The sequence below is a fragment of the Daktulosphaira vitifoliae genome, unplaced genomic scaffold, assembly GCF_025091365.1.
Source record: "Daktulosphaira vitifoliae isolate Bord-2020 unplaced genomic scaffold, ASM2509136v1 Scaffold_5, whole genome shotgun sequence".
In the NCBI taxonomy this organism is placed as follows: Eukaryota; Metazoa; Arthropoda; class Insecta; order Hemiptera; family Phylloxeridae; genus Daktulosphaira; species Daktulosphaira vitifoliae.
Window position 1 is genome coordinate 18891294 of NW_026099576.1, and position 23206 is coordinate 18914499.

Consider the following 23206-nt stretch of genomic DNA (forward strand, 5'->3'; position numbering starts at 1 on the left):
TTTTGTCACCACTTTTTCTCAGCTCTCATTGATCCGATTTCTTTCAACGGTACGTCAAAAGATCACAAATCGTATCTAGTCAAAAACAATACCATCAAATATTGAAAAAATTTCCCTCATTCCCCGTAAATGGGGGAAATCTCCAAAAAAATTACAAATTTAAAAACTGCTAATTTTGTACATTTTTTTACTTAAAACTGCCATAACTTTATCAAAAATACCAAATTAATATAATTTTTTTTATAAATGCATGATGTCTTTACATATCATTTGGTATATATATTTTTTTAATCTGACCCTTTACCTGCCCATGGGGAGGGGGTTCAAAATGACAACTTTTTCACAAAAAGTTAACTTTTGAAAGTGTTTTGGAAACTAACACTTTTTTATATATCTTAAATTAAAGCTTATGTAATATACTTTATCATGGAAAAAAAAATTCGGACTTTATTTTTTTTTATGGTGAAAACAGACATCAAAGTTAATAAAAAAAATTTGATTTTTGTAAAAAAATTCTTTTTTATATTTTTAACTTTTTGAATAATGTATGGATCATTATAATTTTTTTTAAGATAAGTACTATTTATATTCTTATTATATGCAGCATACTTTTTTTTTTTAATTGGACCCTTTCCCTTTATATATTATAAATATATATATTTATATTTATAAATCATAAAACATGTAATCAGAATATAAATAAGGAAATAGGAGATCATGTAGCTTTTGGAATAATCCACCAATTTTTAAACATTAAACACTATCTACAGATTTGCAACAAAGAGTTTTTTTTATAAGAGTGATTTTAATCATTGTCAGATATCATCTATGCCATGGCCCCACTGTACTGGGTTTTTTAATGTGAAAATGGTGTTTCAACCTAGTAATTATTAGATGGTATAATTTTTTTTTTAATTTTCAATTTAAATTTTACTGTTGCTATTATCATAGTTCTTTTTTTACACGGCGCTATTAGTGTCATTATCATGGGTGTATTACAGTGAGTAAATACAGATTAAAATTCAAAAGCTGTATGTTAATTATAGCAGTTTTTCAAGTACAAAATTTCAATTGTATCTATTGGAAACAGATATTTTTGAAGTGTAAAAACAAAACTTTTTGGTTATATTAATTCATACATTTTTGACGCACACAACTGAAAGTATCCTCTTTACAAATTATAAAAATCTCAAAAACCTATTTTTGTGACTTATAAGTTTTTAGATATCAGTCACGGAATTATTTATTTTATATTAAATAGTTAAAATAAATTAAAAATTTCTGAAAAATAATCAATTAGTGACTTTTTAATTTAAGGATTGGATGATGGTTTTATGTATAGCTGTGATATGTGTAAATTTAAAACAGTAAGAAAAGATACCTACATGCTTCACATTGTGAAACATAAAGAAGAAATCATACAAAAAAATGGGGTATGTGAGCCTCTTATTGATTTACAAGAAGTAAGACACATTTTATTTTAAAATATAATATTATTTCATGTGATATATCTAACAATATCTTTCAGGTTTTTAATGAAAAATATAAAGTCCAAAATGATGCTGTTGAACAATCATATTTATTTAATACTATAAGAGTAAAGCCTTTGAATACAATGAAACCAAATGAAATCATTGAATAAAAAAATATTGTATTAGCATTTAATTTTCTAAATGGAAATTGTGTACAGAACGTTTGTTTACATTATTATATGAAAAACATATATGTTACAAATATAATTAAATTGTCATTTAATTAATTTTTTAAATATATTGGAAAATTAAGTTTTGATATTTGATATCAGGAATTGGGACAATATTTTGATAGGACAGCCATTTTTAGGAAAATATTTATTAGTATTGAAAAATTGTTAAGAATGAGCTATATCATGAACAATTATTAGTTTAACCAGTTACCTACATAGTACAGGAATATTTTTGAAATAGTTTTAAAATACATTATTATATAAAATTATAGGTACTTATGTTATAAAATTGATCAAAAATCATTTTTAGGTAGTCATAAATAATATTTTTTCATGTAATTTAAATAAAATTAAAAAATTACAATATGAACAAAATGAAACTGTTTAAATATTACATTATAGGAATTCATTCTATAACACAAGTTAAAAAAAAAAAAAAATATATTAAAAATTGTACAAAAATTAAATATATCACATTAAACATGTCAAATTCTCGTAAGAATTACTTTATCCATATATAAGTGGGATTATCTTTACAGTTAAAATTATAATACAAATATTAATAATAATTTTCTTATTGTGGTTATATATTTCTTAAAATTTTGTTATCAATTTGTTTAATTTAAATATGATTAAAATAAAAAATAATTTTAAAAAACAAATTTAAATGATAAAATTATCAAGGAAAGATAAAAAGGGGTTAATTTTAAACATATTCATGAGTTTGAATCTCAGTCTCTGAAAGTTAACTTTGTTTATTTGACTAGGATAAGAACTAAAATTCAGTTACCATGTGTATCTTAAGTTAACAGCTAGCTGCATTTCTTTAGTTGTCACAAAATCTAACTAAAACATATAGTTAAGCATAGCAATGAACTCAAAATTTAATGAAATAAATATATATCATTACATATTTTATTAACTGTTTTGTGGCCTTGTTTTTTCACACTAAAGCTAAAAGGTTATTTTTTTAATTCAGACTATTTGTTACAATTGTTATAACTATTTAGGAAATAGGGTTACAAAAAGTAAAAAAAGCTAAAAACACTTTTAACTACTAAAAAACAAAAATTTTCTTAATATTTTTCTTTAAAATATAATAAGAATATTATTGATTATACATAAAATAAAACCAGAAAAAAGGCAAACAAATTTTATTATAAATATAATTTGCAACCCTTTTAGGAACTTAAAAAATATTGAAAACGTCTATGTAAATTACATGTCTAATTTTTTTTTTAATCTTATAACTAAAATTCAGAATATTTATTAATTGGACTAGAAAAATCAAGTCTTAAAAAATCGGCAGTAGAATTTTATGGCTTATATATCATTGGATTGGCATTTTAAAAATAAAATTAGAAATTTGAGCTATTTAATTAAAATGAACATAAAAAAAGTTAACAGTAAAATTTAATTAAATATATAATACTAAATGGCATTAAATTATTAAATGGCACTTAATATTGGCCACGTTTATGTCTAAGAAATAAAGCCTCATGGAAATCATAAGAACTCAGTTTATTTCTATCAATATGCAATGTAGAAAAAAGTTCTCCATCTGTCATGGACTTGGGAAATGTAAATACACATTTTCTTTTATCAATCATATTTGCTGAAGCACTCAATCTATCTTCATTAAATAAAGTTTGATAGGAGTGTGCTTTATTTGTATGGATAATATTACATTCTCTACAAGATGTCAAATTGTCAGCTGAAGATCCTTTATACAAAGGTTTCAGTAAATATTTTGGAACACATAAACTAGCAGATCTTAATTTTCGACCTGAAATAGGTGATTTTGTTTCAGGAGTACGATTAATAGATACACCAGATATAAATAGAGTAGGTGATTTAGGAATTCCTGTGTCAGATTCTATGTCAGCTGATATATCATTATCAGCACTATCTTCAGAATGACTACTCAATTTTTCTATTTTTATATTAAGCTTATGTTTAAATTGATTTTCCATATCTTTGAATTCTTTTTCCAATGTTTCATCCGATTTATCTATTGCTGTAGTTTTTCCAACCTTTTTCAATTGTTTGTATTGTTTAGATGAATTTTGCCAATAAAATTGGGCTAAAATATTGCACAACTAACAGAAAAATTATTTAAAATTGCACACTAAAGAAGTAAACAAGATGATAACACATACTTTTTTATCAGAACTTATAGGTGTAGCAATATTGCTGTCATCTAAAGATTTTACAGCATGACATTCTCCATTACTATCAATCTCCATAAGTATAGATGCAGTTCTTTTAGGTAACATTTGAAAATCATACTTCATTTTAAAATTGTTGGTACCAATTGACTCATTTTTATTATCACTGCTCATATGATACACATTTACACAATATCTAAATAACACATAAAGTATTATTTATTATGAAGCCAAAATAAATAAAAATCATTATACACATTAGCATTCAATACAATAAACAATTAATATATAATGAATGTATTGAAAAAGAATAATTAATTTGACTTAGTAAGGCAAAATAATTAAATCAAAATTTCATATAGAATAAAGTGATACAAGATCATTAAGATTGTAATTATATCATTAAACTCAGTTTATTTACATAGAGTAATGTTACAATATTATTGTAGTATTTTATACTAAAATTATGAAATGTATAATACGAGGTCATTTGAATTAATGATTTATCAGAATTTGGGTAATATATTTCTATTTAAAAATAAATTCATAAAAAAAGTAATTAATTTGATCATTTAAAAAGCAACACAATATTTGTTTTATCAACTTTACAAGAGAGAGGAACGAGAGAGAAATTAAATAAATTCATACTGAGAAGAATTAATTTATTATAAATAATTATTAGAGTTCGTCAACAATATCGCTGACTTTTTTTATTTTTACCACAATATAAAATATCACAATAATCGAAAAAAATAATTTTTAATGAAGAAAACTATTTCAATTTTGGTCACTTTGTTATAAAATATATATATTATTTGATATTAGCCCAAAAACATTTTGTGATTATTTTGTTATTATTTTATATAATAACAATTTATAATATATTATTGAATATAGAATTAAGATAATGCGAAAAATAATATTTATTGATACAAAATTCAATTCTTAGGTTTTTTATTATGACATTGTTGTTATTCCTATTTTTAACAAAACACGAACAAAATAATGTATGAGGAGAATTAGAGAAAGAAATTTTAAAATTAGAAGATATACAGCAACAACTGATTAAAACTCAATTTGAAAAATAAATTGAAATTAAGCCCCCCCCCAAAAAAAAATCCTTATTAGATGATAGTAATGTTTTATTCTGTAAAAGTTTAAATTATAATTTTGAAAAGAATAAAATTTGTTTTTAGTTATGACAAAGCAATAAAAAAATATAAATGGCACTTATATATTTTTTTTTAAAACCAAAACACTGAAACTATAATACTATTATTTAATAAAGAACATTTTTATCCTTTTTAATATAAACAATATATAGAAGAGTGTTCAATAAATAAGGAAACCCATTTTTATTGTTCTCATTGTTTGTAACAATTTACCTGTATCCTTACTTACTGAATATTCTATGATAAAGTCTTATAACAAAAAAAAAACTTATTTTTTCATAATAAAAAATAATTTGAAAATATTTTATTATCATTATGTGATATAGCTATTATCTATATATTTTTTGTATTAATATCATTATCTGATTTGGTTGGTATACGATAGCCTGATTGTTACAATAATGGTAACTTAACTTATTTTTGAAAATAAAAAAAAAGTGGTGAAAACATTTAAAATTACAATATAATTTATAAATATCTTTTTTTTTTCAATATTGCAATTAAATATTGCTAAAAATCAGTACGATATTGATGTCCAAAAATACATCGTTGACAAACCCTAATAATTATTATTTAGTTTCCTGTCAGGTAAAATTTTTTATAATAATTAATACAAAAAAATTATAATAAAGTATACAGAGTGGCTCAGCATTCATTGACAACTTGGATAAATTTTGATTCATTTAATTTTTTTGCTATTTTTTTTTTTAATAGTTAATATACTTGAGGGCTATGATAATGTATTTAATATCATTTTTATAATTAAATAAAAAAAAATGTATAAAAAATGTTAAAAAAAAAAAATTAAAATAGCCATTTTTTAGAATAGATTTTATAAAATAATTTTGTGAAAAAAAATCTCAATATTTAATAGTTAGTTTTCTGTAATGTTTTAAATTTTTCTATATATATTTTACGGTATCATATGCTGGCTATGTTTTATAAAAAAGGACAGAAGTAAACAATCTTTTCACACTAAATATGATATGAGTATAGATTTTTCTATGAAAATTATTAAAATTCTAATGACCAGCTTTAGTTCAAATAAAAACAGGAATAATAATACCTATTATTTAGTTTTATCTCTTTTGAGATAAAACTACTTATCTTACTTTTCTTCTGCCTTTGCCTCAACACGTATTGCAATGTTTAATACCGTAAAATAATACATGAAAATACAAATTTTCACAAACTTTAAAATGATACTGACTATTTACTACTGAATTTTAAATAAGATATTTTTTTATCAACATTTTTCTTAATATCATTTCTATAAAATAGCTATTTTGAATTTTCTTTTTTTACATTCTATTTAAAATTTAAAAATAATAAATATGTTGAATAAAATGTTAAAGTATAAATTATTGAAATATAATTATAGATCTGAACATATAACTGTTTTTTAAAAAAAAAGATGAGTAAAATATATTAACTAGATCAGAAATTATTTAAGTTGTCAGTGAATGCTGGGCCACCTTTATAAATTAAATGTTAATATAATGTTTTTGTAATAATATTGTACCTTTGTATTTTTTTTATATAAGTACTGAAAAACTGAATTAAATATTTTAAAAAATATCATTTAGCCCCTATCCAAGCTATTTGAGGTCGTTTTTACCTGATATTAATTTAATTAATTAATAGTATTTTTACACAAGCTGTTGATCTGATGCAACCTTATTATAGCTGAGAGAGTCAATGAGGGGCTAGGTGTGTGTTACTATTTAAGTTCCCACATGGTCATTCATCCAGGAACCAACAGCAAACAGCACAGCTGAACATCAGCGCTACTCATTGCAACTGAATGATAAACTGTACCACACCACACCCCTATTTAATAAATATAATACCTTTTATTTACTTTTTATTTTTCAACTATTAAATTTTAATACTAAATATATAATTACAAAAATTATTGTAAAATAAATTAATTTCATGTATAATTTAAAAGAGCAGTTTAACTGCAATGACATTCAATAAAAATTAGGATGCTATGGATAGAATTTCTATGATATATTAATTTAAATTTTATAATAAATATACATGTTATCAATTTATTACAATACCCAATAAATATTAATAAAACTATAAAAAGAGACTTTGAAATTCTACCTCCGATTGTTTTTGTATAAATCTCTTCGAGAAAGTAAATCTCCAAATGATAATGAACGTCTTAAGCTTTTGCCTTCTAAGTGATTGTAAATATCTTCACTAAAATCCAAATAATAACTATTTTTATGTAAATCACCAACTTTAAAAACTCCATCATCAAGTTTAATGCTACTACACCTAAAACATAATTATTATACATTTTTTTAATTGGCATCATATATTGCTATACAATTTAAATTTTATATAAAAATGTAATTATATAGCAATTAAAGTATTTGAGATCATTTTTTTTAAATGTTTTTCTTTATAGCTTTCAATACATAGTATTATTATAGCTTGACAATTATCTTTATCTTTTATTACTGTTAATATTTGTTTAAAAAAAATTTGTAGAAATAGTGCAACAAGTTTTGAGAGTACATAAGAATCAATTCAGAAATGGTGGGGTTCAAGGTCTAAAGCTGTCTGAATGTAGTCAACTTGTTCCTCTTTGAAACTATTTATATATTCTTTTTTCTTATGAAATCTAAAAGTGTAATCATACAATTTTTATTCATTTAACTATGAAGTGACATACTTTGAAAAAAGAATAGGAATATTCTTTGGATCATTTTCTTGAAATGTTTTTGAGGACATTGTTTTAGATTCACTTTCAGATTTAGTAATATCCCTTGATTTAGCAAAAGAAATTTCATCTAAAGACATCTGTAGTGCCATTTGTAGTTGACAATCATCATCAGTAGAATCATCTAAAAGATCTAAAAAAATATTTCAAGTTTAATACACAGTTTATTAGTTTCAAAAGGTAGTTATTTCCAATTGAACTTATTAAATAAGTTTAATAGTGCAATAATGAATTTTAAAATTGCAGCACCTGTACCCCTCAAAAAAAAGTACACCATATAAAATACGTGTGACTAAATTTATGCTAACTTAATAAAATATACTATACTTTATTATGTTAGAATCTTGACAAAAATCAATATTTAAAAAATAAAAATAGTTTAAAACCTAAAAAATTAATCATTTTGATTTTTAGACTATCCCGATTAGTGTTGGATAATGAACATGTAAATATATATATATATAGTGATTTATTAAAAACACTGCCACCAATTTCTTTTTTTATTTACTTATGATTTTTTTTCTTAAAAATGTATTGAATAAAATTGGATGGTAAATGAACTAAATAAAATTTAGAATGACCGATAACCAGTTTTATAATATTAATTTTTGAGATATTAGCATTACATATCACATACATAAGAAAATAAACTAGAAAACTTAAACATGACACAAACTTTTAGATAACAAATATGAAAAAAAAGACTTAATAATACTCAATCAGATGAAAATCAGACACTCATAGATAATTCACAAGTACCTATTAAATAAAAAGGAAAAGCACCCCTCTGTAGAACATTTAATGACTCATTAACCATTAAATATATAATTACTAATTGTACAAGAAAATTATCCACAAACTTAAAATTTTCCACTATCTAAAAGATGCTTTAAGTAGAAACAATGTAGCTCAAAAAAATTCTTTAATTCTTTAAAATAGCTAACCTATATAATACAATTTAAATGTATCAATGTAATATTAAAATATTATCAGCCGCCAATGATTTTGTAATCAAGACTTATATTTAATAACAATAATAAAAAAAAATTGATTACCAACATATCAAAATTAATTTATTGCACTCCTGAAAACTACCTTTAGAAATAATTTTTTTTTTACAATACTCTTAATGTTTATCATTTAATGTTCATAAAATAAATTAACTTTTATTCAATAGATTTTTATGAAAAACTATGGGGTAGTATTCTTCATATTTACAAAAAAAATTATTTTGAGACTAAATATTGCTAATTATTATGTTTTTAACATAATTTTTTAATACTTAACATTAATAGAAAATATTGGAAGTATATTCTCAACAAAACGTCCTAAATTAATATTAGTATACTACATTAGAAACTGATTTGGTTATTTTACCTGTATACTCCTTACTACATCCAGCTTCATATTCATTATATATTCTAAAAGATAAATTAATTATAAATAAAAAATTTATAAATATTTAAATAATTTTAATAAAAATCTAAAAATACTTTTTATTTTGCTGTGCAGCATCTTTTATCATTTGTAATCTTGACATTTCTAAGGCAACAATTAAATCCATTGCAAAAGTGCCAACAATACTAGTGCGTTTTTCTTTTTTTGCTGAAATTCAATAAATGTTGAAATATTTTAAATAAATAACCTTATTAATCTTAAATTTTAAATAGCATCAAATGAATAAATTTAATTACCTTCTTCTAGCAATGTTTTGTGACTATTTTTACATCTCAAACTACAATACTCATGAAATTTAGAAGTTCGAGGATTTCTCACTCTTGCCTTATTACAATTTTCCATTTTACATTGACCAAAAACACTTACAGCCAAAGCTCTATCTAATTCCGTTTCCTAATATATAACACATATTAAATTGTAAACAAATAGTAAGCACTCACAATAATATATATATATATTATTAATTAAAATGTATTTCATAATTAAAACATTTCAAAAACAACCTAACCAATACTATATAAATAAGGATTTCACTTAGTTTATTTTTTCCTTTAAAGAAAAAAAAGACTGCTGAAAATAAATTAAATAAGTTATTTGGAGAAGGGAACATGTCCAGAACAACATAATCACTATTATGTTCTATATTATTTATTAAGTAAAATTAATATCTTTTAAAAATATTTTTAACTTAAGGTAAAATTTAATTAAAGTATTTGATGATATAAAATAATGATAAATTTATTATTTTATTATTATTATTATTTAAATAATAATCAAAATCCTATAAAAATGGTGCTATACCATGAACACTCGATAATAAGTGATATTTCTTTATTTTAAACCAACCTCTTCTTCATCAGAACAACTTTCTGGCCAATCTAATATGGCAGTAAGATTTCTGTGACGTCCTTTTGAATCAATAATCCATGGGTTATCAGGATCAATTTGAATAGAATCCCCAATTGCTTTTTTCAATAAATCCTAGATAAATAGTTATAAATATTTTCATCTAAAATCTACATCATTAAAATTACCTTAGCAGTAGCATTCATATGTTTCTGAGAAATTGAATTTGATTTAGTTTTGTTAGAATTTTGTGGTAAAGTCTGCATAATTTCCAACGATATAGATCCATCTGATATGGCATTAATAAATTCATGGCGTTTACGCCTTAAAATACATGTAGTATTAATAATTGCACTTCTTGGATTACATAAGTACTGACGTAATACCATTCCAGCTAATTTTTCAGTTACATCTTCGACCTCATTCTAAATTAAAAAACAATTTCAGGAAAACTTTAAAAAATTAAGTTTTTGGAAAATCATACTATTTATTAATACCTGCATAAATTCTAATATATTTTTATTATAAGCACTATTTTGCATGTAAAAACCATAAACATATGAAGCACATAAAACACGTTTTGCTTTTTGAACTTCAACTACTGCATCTTCAACAAATTTAGTTCGCTCATCATCTTAATATACACAAATAAAAAATAGTTTGTTTAGTAAATAAAAAACATAAAAATCATATTTAAGTATTATATTAAACAAATGAATTTAATTAAAGTTATACCTTCAGGAATATTTAATGCTATAGCAAGAGCTGCTCTACGTTTTTTAACAATTTCGACAAATAATTCTTCCATATGTCTAGTAACTTCATGCTTCTTGAACTTAGTGTAAAAGTGAAGAAATTTACTAAGTTCTAAACTTTGTTTATTTTTTTGTTGTGCCTTAAATATTAACATAAAGTGTTTGTTCAAAAAATTATTTGTTTTACAAACCTTAAATACATATATTATTTTCATGAAATAAATAATCTTATCTAGAAGTGTACAGGGTCTCTACAAAGGAAAAGGGGAATTAATTAACCTATTTTGAGCTTGTTTATTAGTCTGGTGTTGAGGAACAAAATTTAATGTAGAGAGCTTGAATCATGTAAATATAGTTTTCATATTCTGGAATTGATGTGCACTTCCAAAAGTTTGGAGACACTGAAATAAGATGTATTTCTCATGTATATGGGAATTTTTATAATTTAATTGTTTACTTATTTGAAACATAGTACAATAATAAAAAAATTATATATAGTGTGTCTAAACATGTTGTTTCTAAACTTTTGGGTGATACACAGAAGTGTGAACTAGAAAATCAGGACATTTTATATTTATGTTAAAATTACATTTATTCTCATCTCATTTATAGCTTTTAGTATTAACAGTTGTTTATGGTATAATTATTTTTAATTGACAAAGTTTATAATTTTTATAATAATGTTTTTAAATTAAAAAATATTTTTATTTATATCTAAAAATTTCTGGTTCTAAACTTACTGATTATTCAGTTTTATTTAATGAAATTTTAAAATGTACTATCAAGAATTTTCAGAAAAGGCAGTTTAACGTTTAGAGTTTATAAAGGAGCAACTGAAAGTATTAATAAAGAAGATAACATAATTAATACTGAAATTGAATCACTAGTATATAACTAGTATGATACAATTGATGTAAAACATCCATGACAGATGAGAAGGTATGTATTGCACCAATTAAACTTTAGCTGCTCATTGTTGTTTCATATGTAACGCTAGCCAACTGAAATGAACAATTTAGATCTTATAAATCATAAAGTTAGTAAATTAAACAATTTAAGTATAGTTTATTATTATTACATTCATGGATTAGGTGTAACAAATGTCTTTTAAACATTTTATACAATTTAGTAATCTAATAAAATGTTTAGCCACATCAATTAAACAGAAAAAATTCAAAAGTTCAACAATAAAAATTATACAAGAAACGTTTAAAAAAAAAAATCTTAAGCCCTTAATTTTTATGGTGATGGATGAAAGTACTAGAGAAATACAAGGAGAGGAACCATGGAACATATTTTTCATTGACAATATAATGTTAATAGGAGAAAATAGAGGGAATTAATCAAATGTTAGAGGTGTGGAGATCAGCTCTTGAATTAAAGGAATTAAGAATAAGAATTATAGAGTATGAGTTTGACAAAAGGAGAATACGTGATAGGTTGAATGAAGATATCAGTAACAATAAGCAAGAACCTGATAGGAGAGGTGGAAAGTTTTAAGTATTTAGGACAGTTGTGTAAAAGAACAGCAGTATTAATGAGAATGTAAGACACAAGTTTATGTTCAGACAAGTGAAGTAAAGAAAAGCATCTAATGTGTTATGTAATAGTGAAATTCCAATGAGGCTGAAAGATAAGTTCTATAAGACTGTAGTGAGACCAACTATTAATAAGTTATTGGGCAGTTGACAAAAGAATAGAGCAGAGAATTAGTGTAGCAGAGATGACAATGCTAAGATGAATTCATTATGAGAACGGCTGATGTGCGCGTAGATGATGTGGAAGGTCATGTCAAATGAAAGTTTAGGATAAGAGTGGCGAACCCCAAATAGTTGGGATAAAGACGAGGAAAATGAAGAAATATAAAATAATAATATTTTTAATATAGTTTTAATTTAATTTATTTAATTTTTAAAAATTATTTAAGAAAAAACTTTTTAAACATTTATTACAAATTACATATGATATTAATGCTATAAAATATCTTTAAAGCAATTTAAGAATATTATATATTTTTATCAAGTTAGAATAGTTTTATTGATGACAAGAAATGAAACTTTTATTAAATTAAAAAAATACATTAAGGTAACTGTTTCTAAATTAATATTTTTAACAAAACATAACAATTTGATGAAGATTAGCTATTTACTTAAATTAGTTAAAATACCATTAATGAGCATCAATCAAAAATTTATTATTATATACCTAAATATAGTATCTATAAAATTTTAACTTTATACAACTTGATTAATAGAAGGTGCATAAAGCTCAAAGTTTTGGAATAATATGAAAAATTGTACTTAATTGCATTTCTAAGGTACAATTTTCATCTTATGGAATATATTGTAATAACTAAAATTATAAACATTACAATTTTCTATAAAAAGTTATTTTTACAATTTTTTGTAAAGTGAATACTTTGTGGTTCAAATATAAAAAATTAGATTGTGCAAGTATAAGTTTAGGATAAGGATGGGCGATCCCAAAAAGTTGGGATTAAGATGAGAAAAAAGAAGATACAAGAAGAAGTTTAATACATGTTATCAAGAAAAAAAATAAAATCGACACTCCTATAAAACATAAAGAATAAACCTATAAATTATTTTATAACAAATAAATGGAAATACATAAGTAACTAATAAAATCCAAAAATTTTTTTAAAAACTTTAAGAAAAAAATTTTTTTAAAGAGAAATTGAGAGGCTAGAGATAAAAGAATTATCTTGTATAACATCTTTAGAACATAAATTAATGATACGTTATTCTCAAATTATTCAATATGCTACACTACCAATTAGTAAATTGTCAGGGACAGTCTCAAGGGACAGAATAGATTTCGAAGAGTACAAGGAGTGTAACTTAAGAACATATTTTTTTAATGCTTCAAATGAATAATTAACTTATATTAATAATTAAACCAAAAATGATAATAAAAAAAAACCAAAAATTATGTTTCCAAAAGTATTGAAACTTTTAGAAGACAACTTTGACAGGTCAGATGCATTGGGATACAATTTCTAAATTTAATGTTGAATTTACTTCAACGTTTATTAATATTAAAGGTTTATATGAGAACCAAAGTAGAAAAATTGACTGTGAAGGTATGAATGTTGATATCTAATATTCATATTTTACTGTATACTACAATGTAAACTATAATAACTTTTTTCTTTAAAATATTATTAATTATACCTTAAAATTCAATTTTGATAATATATGGTAAATTTTTATTTTATTTTATGATAACTATCAATAATAAACTGTAGTGAAATATATAATTTACAGAAATCTAAGAGAATGTCTAAAAGTTTCTATTAATCACTTCACTGAATGACAGTGTATATTTATGGTTATATTTACCTCTTTTAATAAAAGTCCTCTTCGTTCATCAGCTTTACATGCAGCAGTGGCACGATTGCATCGGAAGAAACCACCTGTAGCTGATCCATGTTTTTTCCAGCTATCTTGACATACCCAACAAAATTCAAATTTACACTACAAACAAAAGAAAAATATACAAATTATAATATTATGTTTCTTAATACTTGTTTTACTAAAATAATAATATTACATTAACTTATAATTTATTTTGGCTTAGTGTATAATAATAATAATTTCAGTAATAGATAATATTAATTAACATTAGTGTATTTGATTGAAATGTTTTACCTCTTTCAAGGTTTATCTCTAACACTATTAACCCAAAAAATTGGAAATTTTAACAAAAGAAACAACATTTTTATGAATGTTTACTAATTTTTCCATTAAAAATTAAGCTGAAGTATTCAAAAATAAATTTAAATTACTTTGGTACACTTCATATGATTACAGCCTTCATTTTTTTGAATTGGAGAGTTGCAATTTGGACATGGTTTAGAATTAGTTACAAGCCATAAACTATTAGCAGCTTCTTCATATTCAGCGGTGGTTTCTCGAATTTTTTCTGGTTTTATTTCTGATATTTTTGTCATCCACTGAGACCATTGATCACAACTACAAGGTGTGTGTGCATCTCCCATGCATTCCCTTTGATAATAAGAAAAAATCATGAAAATGTTTAGAAAAAATTAACTATTGAAATATTTTACCAGCAAAAATAATGCCCACGACCACAATCAACTGAGCGTGCTATTTTTGAACTATTTTTTGACTTTTTTGCATTTATTGGGAGTCGTACTGCAAGACCGCATTTTGGAACAGGACACCATTTAATGGATCGATTATTTTCAACAAATGCCTTAAACATTATGTCATTAGAGAATATTAAAATTGTATATTTTATTAACTTACTTCAATATTGAGGTCAAAATATCTCCGAGCCATTTCAGGACTTACAACTTTTTCGATTAACTCAGTTGGAACAAGGATATGGCAGTGTAAAGCTGGGCAAAATATATTACTTGAATCTTTCCTTTTAATTTTATAAGTTAAGTATTGTTTCCAACATGAATTACAAAACATATGTTCACAATAAAGCTTTATTGGACAGTCAGAATTTGGCAGTTCATTCAAACAAATATCACACTAAAAACACCATACATCAGAGTTGCTTCCATAGTATTTAAATTTTGATAAAATATAAAAACAATCATTATACACTAACTTATTATTAACTTACTATAGTTAGATAAGTATTGTTAAGTTGAGCATCTTCTACATTTAAATGAGTTTGTTGCATTTCATTTAAGTAGATTGTTTTAGATGATTGCACAGAAATAGGAACTTGAACACCAGCAATTTGACAACATTTATCAGGATCCCTTACCCATCTTTCAAGTAATATTTCTCTAGACCACTCTATAAATAAACTAAAAGTAAGAAAATATTTATGAAATTTTCTATTCTACTTAACCATTATTTCTAAGAAGAGCTTCTGCAGTAAATAATGGTAAGTTTAACATATCAGCTGTTTCAACAAGTAATTGGTCTTTAGCTTCTTGCAAGTCTTGAGTGCGTAACCCAACATATGTTTCCTCTTCTCCAAAATCGTATTCATCAACTGCAGATAAAATATCTTTTAAGTCTTCACCCTAAAAAAAATTAAAAACTAGTTAAATATCCAACATGTAATATTATATTAAATACTAGTCAAAAAGATTCATTTGCAAACTATTTCCATATAAATTTAAAAACGCTTAAATAATTACTTTTTAAGTTTTTATATTTTATGGTTTGCATGGTCGATCATAAATAAAATAAAATAAAAATTAAAAATATTTTAAAGTAAATTTATTGCTATATAGATATCAATATGAACTCAACTATAGAACCTTTAAATAAATAATATCTTCTTGATCTAACTATAGTTAAACAGCATCTACTTACAAAAACCATTCGAGATTCTAATTTTCGAGCTAAAGTTTCATGGCCATTTTTCACTGCTAAATCACAAGCAGTTAATTTGAGGTTATTTGTTTTAAAAATTGGAGCCCCACCATTTGCAAGTATTAAGTCAACACAGTACTGTAAGCCTGAGGCAGCAGCAAGATGAAGAGCAGTATTTCCGTCCTAACAAATATAAGTAATTAAAACACTTTAAAAAATTAATTACAGGGAGAACTAACAATATCTTGAGCACACAATTTTATTTTCTCCCTACGTCCATCAGACAGTTTGTTTCCTTGCCAATTCAATAACAGAGTAACACAAGCAGCTCGACGATCATGAGCGGAATATGAACTTTGAGGAGACAGAGAACAAACTGCGTGAAGTGCTGTTTCATTAATATTATTTATTTTGTTTGGATTTCCATTATGTTCATTTAAAAATGCTCTAGAATATTAAAACATATAGTTAATAAAAAATAAAATCTGGTATTTTTTTTTTTTAAGACAATCACTGGAACAATTTTATTTTATTAAATAGAATATTTTGATAATAGTATAGAAACTTTCAACACTATCTAAATAAAACAAATATAAAGTCAATTGTTCACTTTTTTTTATTGTTTTATCATATGATGAAGTTTACATTTTTCTACATATTTTGGATTTAGGAAAAATAATTTCAAGACAAATACTTTAAAGTAATGATCAAAATAAATAAGAATTTTTCTACAATATAAATTCATTAAAATTTTTAATGAACTCTTTAAAAATTATATTATTAATCAAGTTAAACCATTTTTTTGCTGAAACTATGATATATGATGTTATACAACAAAAACCAAGAACAGGGGGACCTAGCAATGTGAAGTCCTGATATAATAGAACCTAGTAATAATTGAAATCTGATAGTGATATATTAATTACTATCATAAAACAATTTTTTGGCTAAAATCTCTTAAAATCATTTGTTATTGGTCGGTGATACAAAGGAAAACTAAGAATAGATTTTCAACTGAATAGAAAAAAATATTAATAACAAAATTTTTTTTTATTAATTTGTACATTTTGAATTTGGTTGCACTGTTTTATCTTTAAAAGCATTTATTTAAAAAAAAATCAGTTAACATTCACATAAATTTTTGGAAAAATTCATTTTTTTTTAAATAAACCACAGAGTATAAGGGCATAAATTTTTAATTTAGCTTAAATATTAGTTTAGCTAATTAACTGAAAAAAGCTAAGTCATATCAATGGAAAATTAGACTTGTTATATTAAAAAATTTATTAGAAAAATAATTAACCAGTTAAGTTGAAAAATTAAAAAAATTAACTTTTTAACTAGTTAATGCCCATCATTGATACTTATTAGATGTTTACTAATTTATAAAACTCTTCCAAAAAATATATAAATTCATAATTGCAATATTTTTATGGGGGCTATTTTTAAAAATGAGGAATACTAGCCCCAATCTCCTTTATGTCTTTACTATTTAAGTTAAAATATAAGCACTATAATTAAATGAATATACATAGAAAATTTCTGATTATTTAAATAGTTATATTTGAAAAAAAAAAATTAGAATAGTTGGTATGATACATAAAGTAAGTTTTATGATATGATAATTATATAATAATTTAGCATTATATAGGATAAATTGAATAAATGAAGTCATTGTTTTTTTTTTTTTTTTTTTTTAGAAATATACAATCTGTACAATGAGCACAATAAGCATATATGATAAGAGTAGAAAAATTTACATGAATACATTTTGATGGAAGAAACCACTCATTAGTGACACTTCCCATGTTTTTTAATTTTTTATTTTCTTAGAATTTTTATTTTATATTTCCAATGACTTAATTATATTATTATTAATTGATATTAGTAGAAAGAAGATCACGCCACCACTTACGTTTTAAACGTCTGGGTGGGTCTCCAGGTATGGACAAGGTTGAGAGGTTTTTTATTAGGGGATTAGAGTGGGAGAGTAATTTACTGTGGAATCTTTTATAGTAGGAAATGGCTTCTTCATGACTGTTTTTTAAGTTGAGATCGTTATGAAGTGTATAATTAGAGATATAAGGAGGTGCATTGATTAGTTTTCTTAAGGCAATATTCTGAAAGCATTGAATTTTATTGGTATTGGATTTTTTAGCATTGCCCCATAACTAAAGGCCGTAAGTCCATATGGGTTTTAAAAGGGATTTATAAATTAAAAGTTTAACATTAATGTTTGTAAATTTATTGTTTGTAATTAATGATTTGAGTAACCGCAGACGGCTATTTAAAGACGAGCGTTTATTTTTAATGTGCTGAGCCCACGTGAGCCGATTATCTAGTGTAAGTCCGAGATACTTGACAGAGGAATAGGAGGGGATTTGTACTCCATATAGGAAGACACCAGGACAAGGGAGAAGTCTTAAAGTAAAGGTAAATGAAGTCATTGTAAATATACTTTTTTAAAGTAAATCCAATGTTAACATAATTTTAATGTTTTTAATGTTTCTCTAGATAATTTTTTAAATGAATTTCATACCTGTCCTTTAAAGCATAAGTATACATTATTTATGTAGGATGTGTGAGTTATTAACTTATTTATTTGTTTACCAACTAGAATTTTCAAATTAGATAGAGATTGAACCATCAAAACATCTCTTAATCTACCCTCTATCTAGTTAAATAAAAAACTTACAAAAAGGAACACCAAAAGTTATAATACAAAAAGAAGCCATATCAAATAATAGATATAATCAAAATTTTAAAACCCAGGCAAAATGATCAAAATTCCTAATTTTTCAATGATTTTCAACCAACTATATAGATAATTCAATATATATATTGATATCAAGGAATAGAATTTTTCTATTATTAGAATTTTCTAAAGTAATATCTACAAAAAATTCTAAACTGGATAACAAATCTACAATAACTCTAAATTATAATCTTTAATTTAAATTTACTCTACTTCAATCTCTAATAAATCATTAGAGACATAATGAATGTATTAAAGTTTTCATGGATTGTTGAATTATTAAAAATATTTACAGATTCTTATAATATTATAAATAATTAAAGATCTTGTTTTATAGATTAAATTTTTTTTTTTACGAAAAATAATTATTTTTGAATATAAGATTTATTAATTGTTTATTAATAATATTTTTTTTTTCAATAAATACGGAGGATTTATGAAAAAAAAACACTTAGCTAATTTGTTGCATCTTTGAAATTTAATTATGCCATATTTAAATTTATGCTATAGATTTAAATCTTGATTAAGATAGATTTCAATAAAAATACTGATGAATGTAATTGTTTGAAAAATTTTTCTACAGAATTAAAATTTTTTATTTAACATATTGAATAATAAAATTGCAAGACTTGAAATTAAATACTTAAATATTTTTACCTTAATAAATGTTTCATTCCATGTTTAGCTGCATAGTGTAATAGAGTATTGTTGTTATGGTTTTCACCATAACTTAAATTAGGGTCTAAAGTTTTCAGCTCTGGAGAGTTTGAATACATCTAAGAAATTAATGTTTAAACATATTAATATTTATATTAAAGTATAATCATTTATAGTTCATTTACCCGCATAGCAGCATACTCATCTCCTCGCTGTAGATGTTTTTTAAATTTGGTAGAAGAACCACCCATATTATGTCTTTCAATATTTGTATCATTTCTTTTTAACTTTTCATTTGTGTACGCTACAAATTTTTACTTGAACAATACATCCTGTGAGTTTCATAATTTTATTTCTCATGAGGTAGAAATACAATAATACAAAAGTTGGACTATGAATAATCTTCTCAAATTCATAATAATATAATTAATAATTAAAATATATTATTTATCATTAATGACATTAATAGATCTAAATGTATATCCTAAACTATAAAAGATTTTTCCAAGATAGAAAACTGAAATTAAAAATTTTTTTTTTTTTAATTATACTAAGACACTGTTGAGATTAATTGGTGATACATAAATGGCTATCTCCAAATTAAAGTTATTTAAAATTTATTACATATTTTAAGAATAGTACTCGCAGAATTAATCCATGACATATAAATTCACAACTTGGAATAAAATCTCTAAATTTGTAGATTATATTTTCTCATACAAGTCTATGACTACTAATTCTTATTTGTTTTAAAGTAACATTTTATCTTTTAAAAATATTTGAATGCATTAATAAATATAGATAATACAAAAAAATTGACCTAGTATAGAAATTTAGTGTCAAAAATAGGTTATCTTTATGAATGTTTTTATTAACTGAATTTTAATTCAGTTAACTAATATAGAATATATGCATGGAAAATATTATTAAAGAACTATAAGAACGTTTGATTTTAACTATCATTCATTAAATTAAAATAAATATAAATTTTTATAATTCAAATTTTTCCTTGATTCTCACCGATTTGACCTTAATTACAACTATTCAAAATTTAGCTTCATTCTAGAACTTAATCCTAGGTGCCACACAATCCAAATCTGACCCCCGAGTATAAAATTAGGCCACCAAAAATATTTAACACCAAAGCTTTTTTTAATTTTAGTATTGTTATTGTTTCTGTATATCTAGAGAAATTTGCTTGATTGTTTGTGTGTAAAACTAATTGGATATCAAAGAATACTAAATTTCAAAAAAAGTGGCTCAGAATAAATGTTGCATTTTACTTTTTATTTAAGTATATCTTTTATTTATTGAAATAAATCATATTTATGTGATATTCATTTTTAATTTTAATATATTTATTGGCTATAAATTGTTTTTTTTTCTGGTTCTCAAATAATTTTTTTAACATAAAAATTAATTGCCTACCCTGGTTTTATTTGTAATAATTTATATTTTCCAATTAAAATGGATTAGCAAAAACTTAATAAAATAAAGAATAACACTGAACAAATTATAGCAAAAATATTAAGATAAATAATTGTTAAACTTTCAACATTATTTTACATCATTTAAGAAAATAAGGGTGCAATATTACACATTAACTATATTAGTTTTTTTTTTTTGTCACAAGTATATTAGTATATACTTGTAATATATAAAGCAAGATATATTTATCTTGCTTTAAAAGGCAATTAAAATTTTAAGGAGAAAGTTAATTTGCACACTATATTTGCATTATAATTTTGTTAAAATAATTAATTCTATTTTGTAGCCAGATTAAAAAAGAAACACAACACTTCAATTATTTAATAAATTATTAAAAAAGAAAAAACTTCAAAGACAAGGTTTCAAATCATATTTTAGAATAAAGAAATTATTTCTCCTATCTAATATTCAATATACATAGAAAATGAGTTTAGTGTAACACATAAAATAAATGAACCGTATAAAATGAAAGTAGCTAAAGAAAGCAAAATAAATTGACACCATTTCTTGATACACCTGAAATCTTTAGTTTAAATAGATTGTAATATATTATGCCAAACAGCTCCTCTAATATTTTCAAATTATAATAATAGTAATATAACATAAACAATTGCATATAACTATTAAATAAAAAATAAAGTCTTAAAATAATGGTTTTAAAAGTAAGTAAATGATTATTGTAACTTTTTTAACAAGAAAAATTAATTATAAATAAATTGAAAACTTAATTTAAACTCTGATAAAATGACATATAAAAATGTTTAACTAATGGTAATCTTTCTAAAAATTATTAATTAATTTTGTTGTTAATAAATAAGATAATAATAATTTAAAACCATTTATAAAAAAAAATTGTTATCAGAGTATTATAATTTTCTTATGAAGTTTTAATGAACAGCTATAATCAATTTTAAACAAAGTTGTCATTATATATTATAAACTTTTCTTAATTTATATAATTAATAATTTGCTATTTAAATAACAGCAATTAGTATTTATTAATAAATCTACCTCTTTTTTAGGTCTTCATTATTGTTTATATAATAATACTATCATCAAAATGCTATGGAGAAAATGAACAACCAGATATAAGTCAACCGAATAGTGATGAACAAATATATTCAAATCATAAGTACTTTGATCTTAACTCCATTGATTCCATACAAAAATGTAATTACAAATTCAAGTGAAAAAATCAATATAATTACTATAACCAGAATATTTTCTTTACCACAATATCATTTTGTTTTTCACATTAAAATATAAAAATATGAAATAAAATTTTAATTATTAAATAATGCAGGGGGAAATTAATTTTAATATAGATTTTTACTTAAAAAAATTACATAAAAAATTATCTAATACTTATTTGGTATCAATTAGTACATCAACTAATATCAAATATAATAATTAACTCATATAAAAAATACTAATAACACATATTTTTATTTACAAACATTTTTTTTAACCAAATTAATATTTGAGTTTGATACTAATATTAGATAAGACTCTACAAATAATGATTTGGCCTATCTTTAATAGTTTAATAGATATTTATATTATATTCCAAATTAATTTGAAGTATTTTTAAAAAGACGAGCCAGGAAGAGTTCAAATTAAAGTTTATAGAGGGCCAGATATGTACTACAATGACGAGAAATTTGCAGCTCATGGTTATTGGGTGAAACAACCATCAGAGGACTACTAAATGAATGATTTGGTGTTAGTTGCTAAGATCATAAACAATATTTAACAACATAATTTTTTTTAATTAAAAAATAATATAATAATTAATAAAATAAATTCTTACCTTTAAGCTGTGTTGATTTTTACTGTAATGATATTGTATTTTACTTAATAAATATTTTTAAATAGTTCACTATAATTTCGTAATTTAACTACGAAATTATAATTGATGTATAAAACTGCCAGCTTCATTTTTTAGAATCTATCTCAGTATTATATAATAACACTCAACATCTTTCAAGCGTTTTAAATAAGTATACAAAGACAAAAGATATCTGATGTTACAATTTTATCAAAACAAAAACAATTCATATATCTAAATATAAGAACATTGCGCCCGCGCGCGAAATATTACTTTGAATAAATAATTATAAATGATAAAAAACTATGATAAA

At 23.2% G+C, this 23206-nt stretch overlaps 2 protein-coding genes across 5 annotated transcripts in view; one reads left to right on the forward strand and one right to left on the reverse strand.

Annotated features, from left to right (window-relative positions):
- Nucleotides 1-1793, forward strand: part of LOC126907623 (zinc finger protein 92-like) — an 11293-nt gene extending 9500 nt beyond the window's left edge. Inside the window, exons 8-9 of the mRNA XM_050689034.1 lie at nt 1318-1463; nt 1529-1793. Of these exons, the coding sequence (XP_050544991.1) occupies nt 1318-1463; nt 1529-1642 (260 nt within the window). The 3' untranslated portion in view covers nt 1643-1793. The remainder of the gene's footprint in view (nt 1-1317; nt 1464-1528) is intronic.
- Nucleotides 1794-2192: 399 nt separating this feature from the next.
- On the reverse strand, nt 2193-23097 carry LOC126907606 (ankyrin repeat and IBR domain-containing protein 1-like). 4 transcript variants are annotated; one of them, XM_050689003.1, is made up of 22 exons: nt 22876-23097; nt 19763-19979; nt 19578-19696; nt 16405-16612; nt 16166-16348; nt 15693-15870; nt 15459-15637; nt 15131-15364; nt 14929-15077; nt 14647-14866; nt 14201-14335; nt 10822-10981; nt 10584-10720; nt 10275-10511; nt 10087-10221; nt 9477-9633; nt 9276-9387; nt 9160-9203; nt 7735-7915; nt 7158-7334; nt 3865-4069; nt 2193-2551 (listed from the first exon to the last, which is right to left on the reverse strand). In XM_050689003.1, the coding sequence occupies exons 2-22, from the start codon at nt 19826-19828 to the stop codon at nt 2492-2494; spliced, it is 3276 nt and encodes a 1091-aa protein (XP_050544960.1). In that variant the 5' UTR covers nt 19829-19979; nt 22876-23097; the 3' UTR covers nt 2193-2491. The 4 variants fall into 4 exon arrangements, with proteins under 4 accessions (XP_050544960.1, XP_050544959.1, XP_050544957.1 ...); XM_050689002.1 differs by lacking the exon at nt 2193-2551 and adding an exon at nt 2607-3804 and having other exon boundaries at nt 19763-19909; XM_050689000.1 differs by lacking the exon at nt 2193-2551 and adding an exon at nt 2607-3804.
- Nucleotides 23098-23206: the final 109 nt, after the last annotated feature.

Bases quoted from the DNA above. Each gene is read 5' to 3' on its own strand.
- LOC126907606 (XM_050689002.1), bottom strand. From the start codon at position 19,828: ATGGGTGGTTCTTCTACCAAATTTAAAAAACATCTACAGCGAGGAGAT. The intron at 15,365-15,458 runs GTAAGTTAATAA...TGGTGTTTTTAG, and splicing joins ACAATACTTATCTAACTATA to TGTGATATTTGTTTGAATGA. The intron at 9,204-9,275 runs GTATTTTTAGAT...TTTATCTTTTAG, and splicing joins GCTGCACAGCAAAATAAAAA to AATATATAATGAATATGAAG.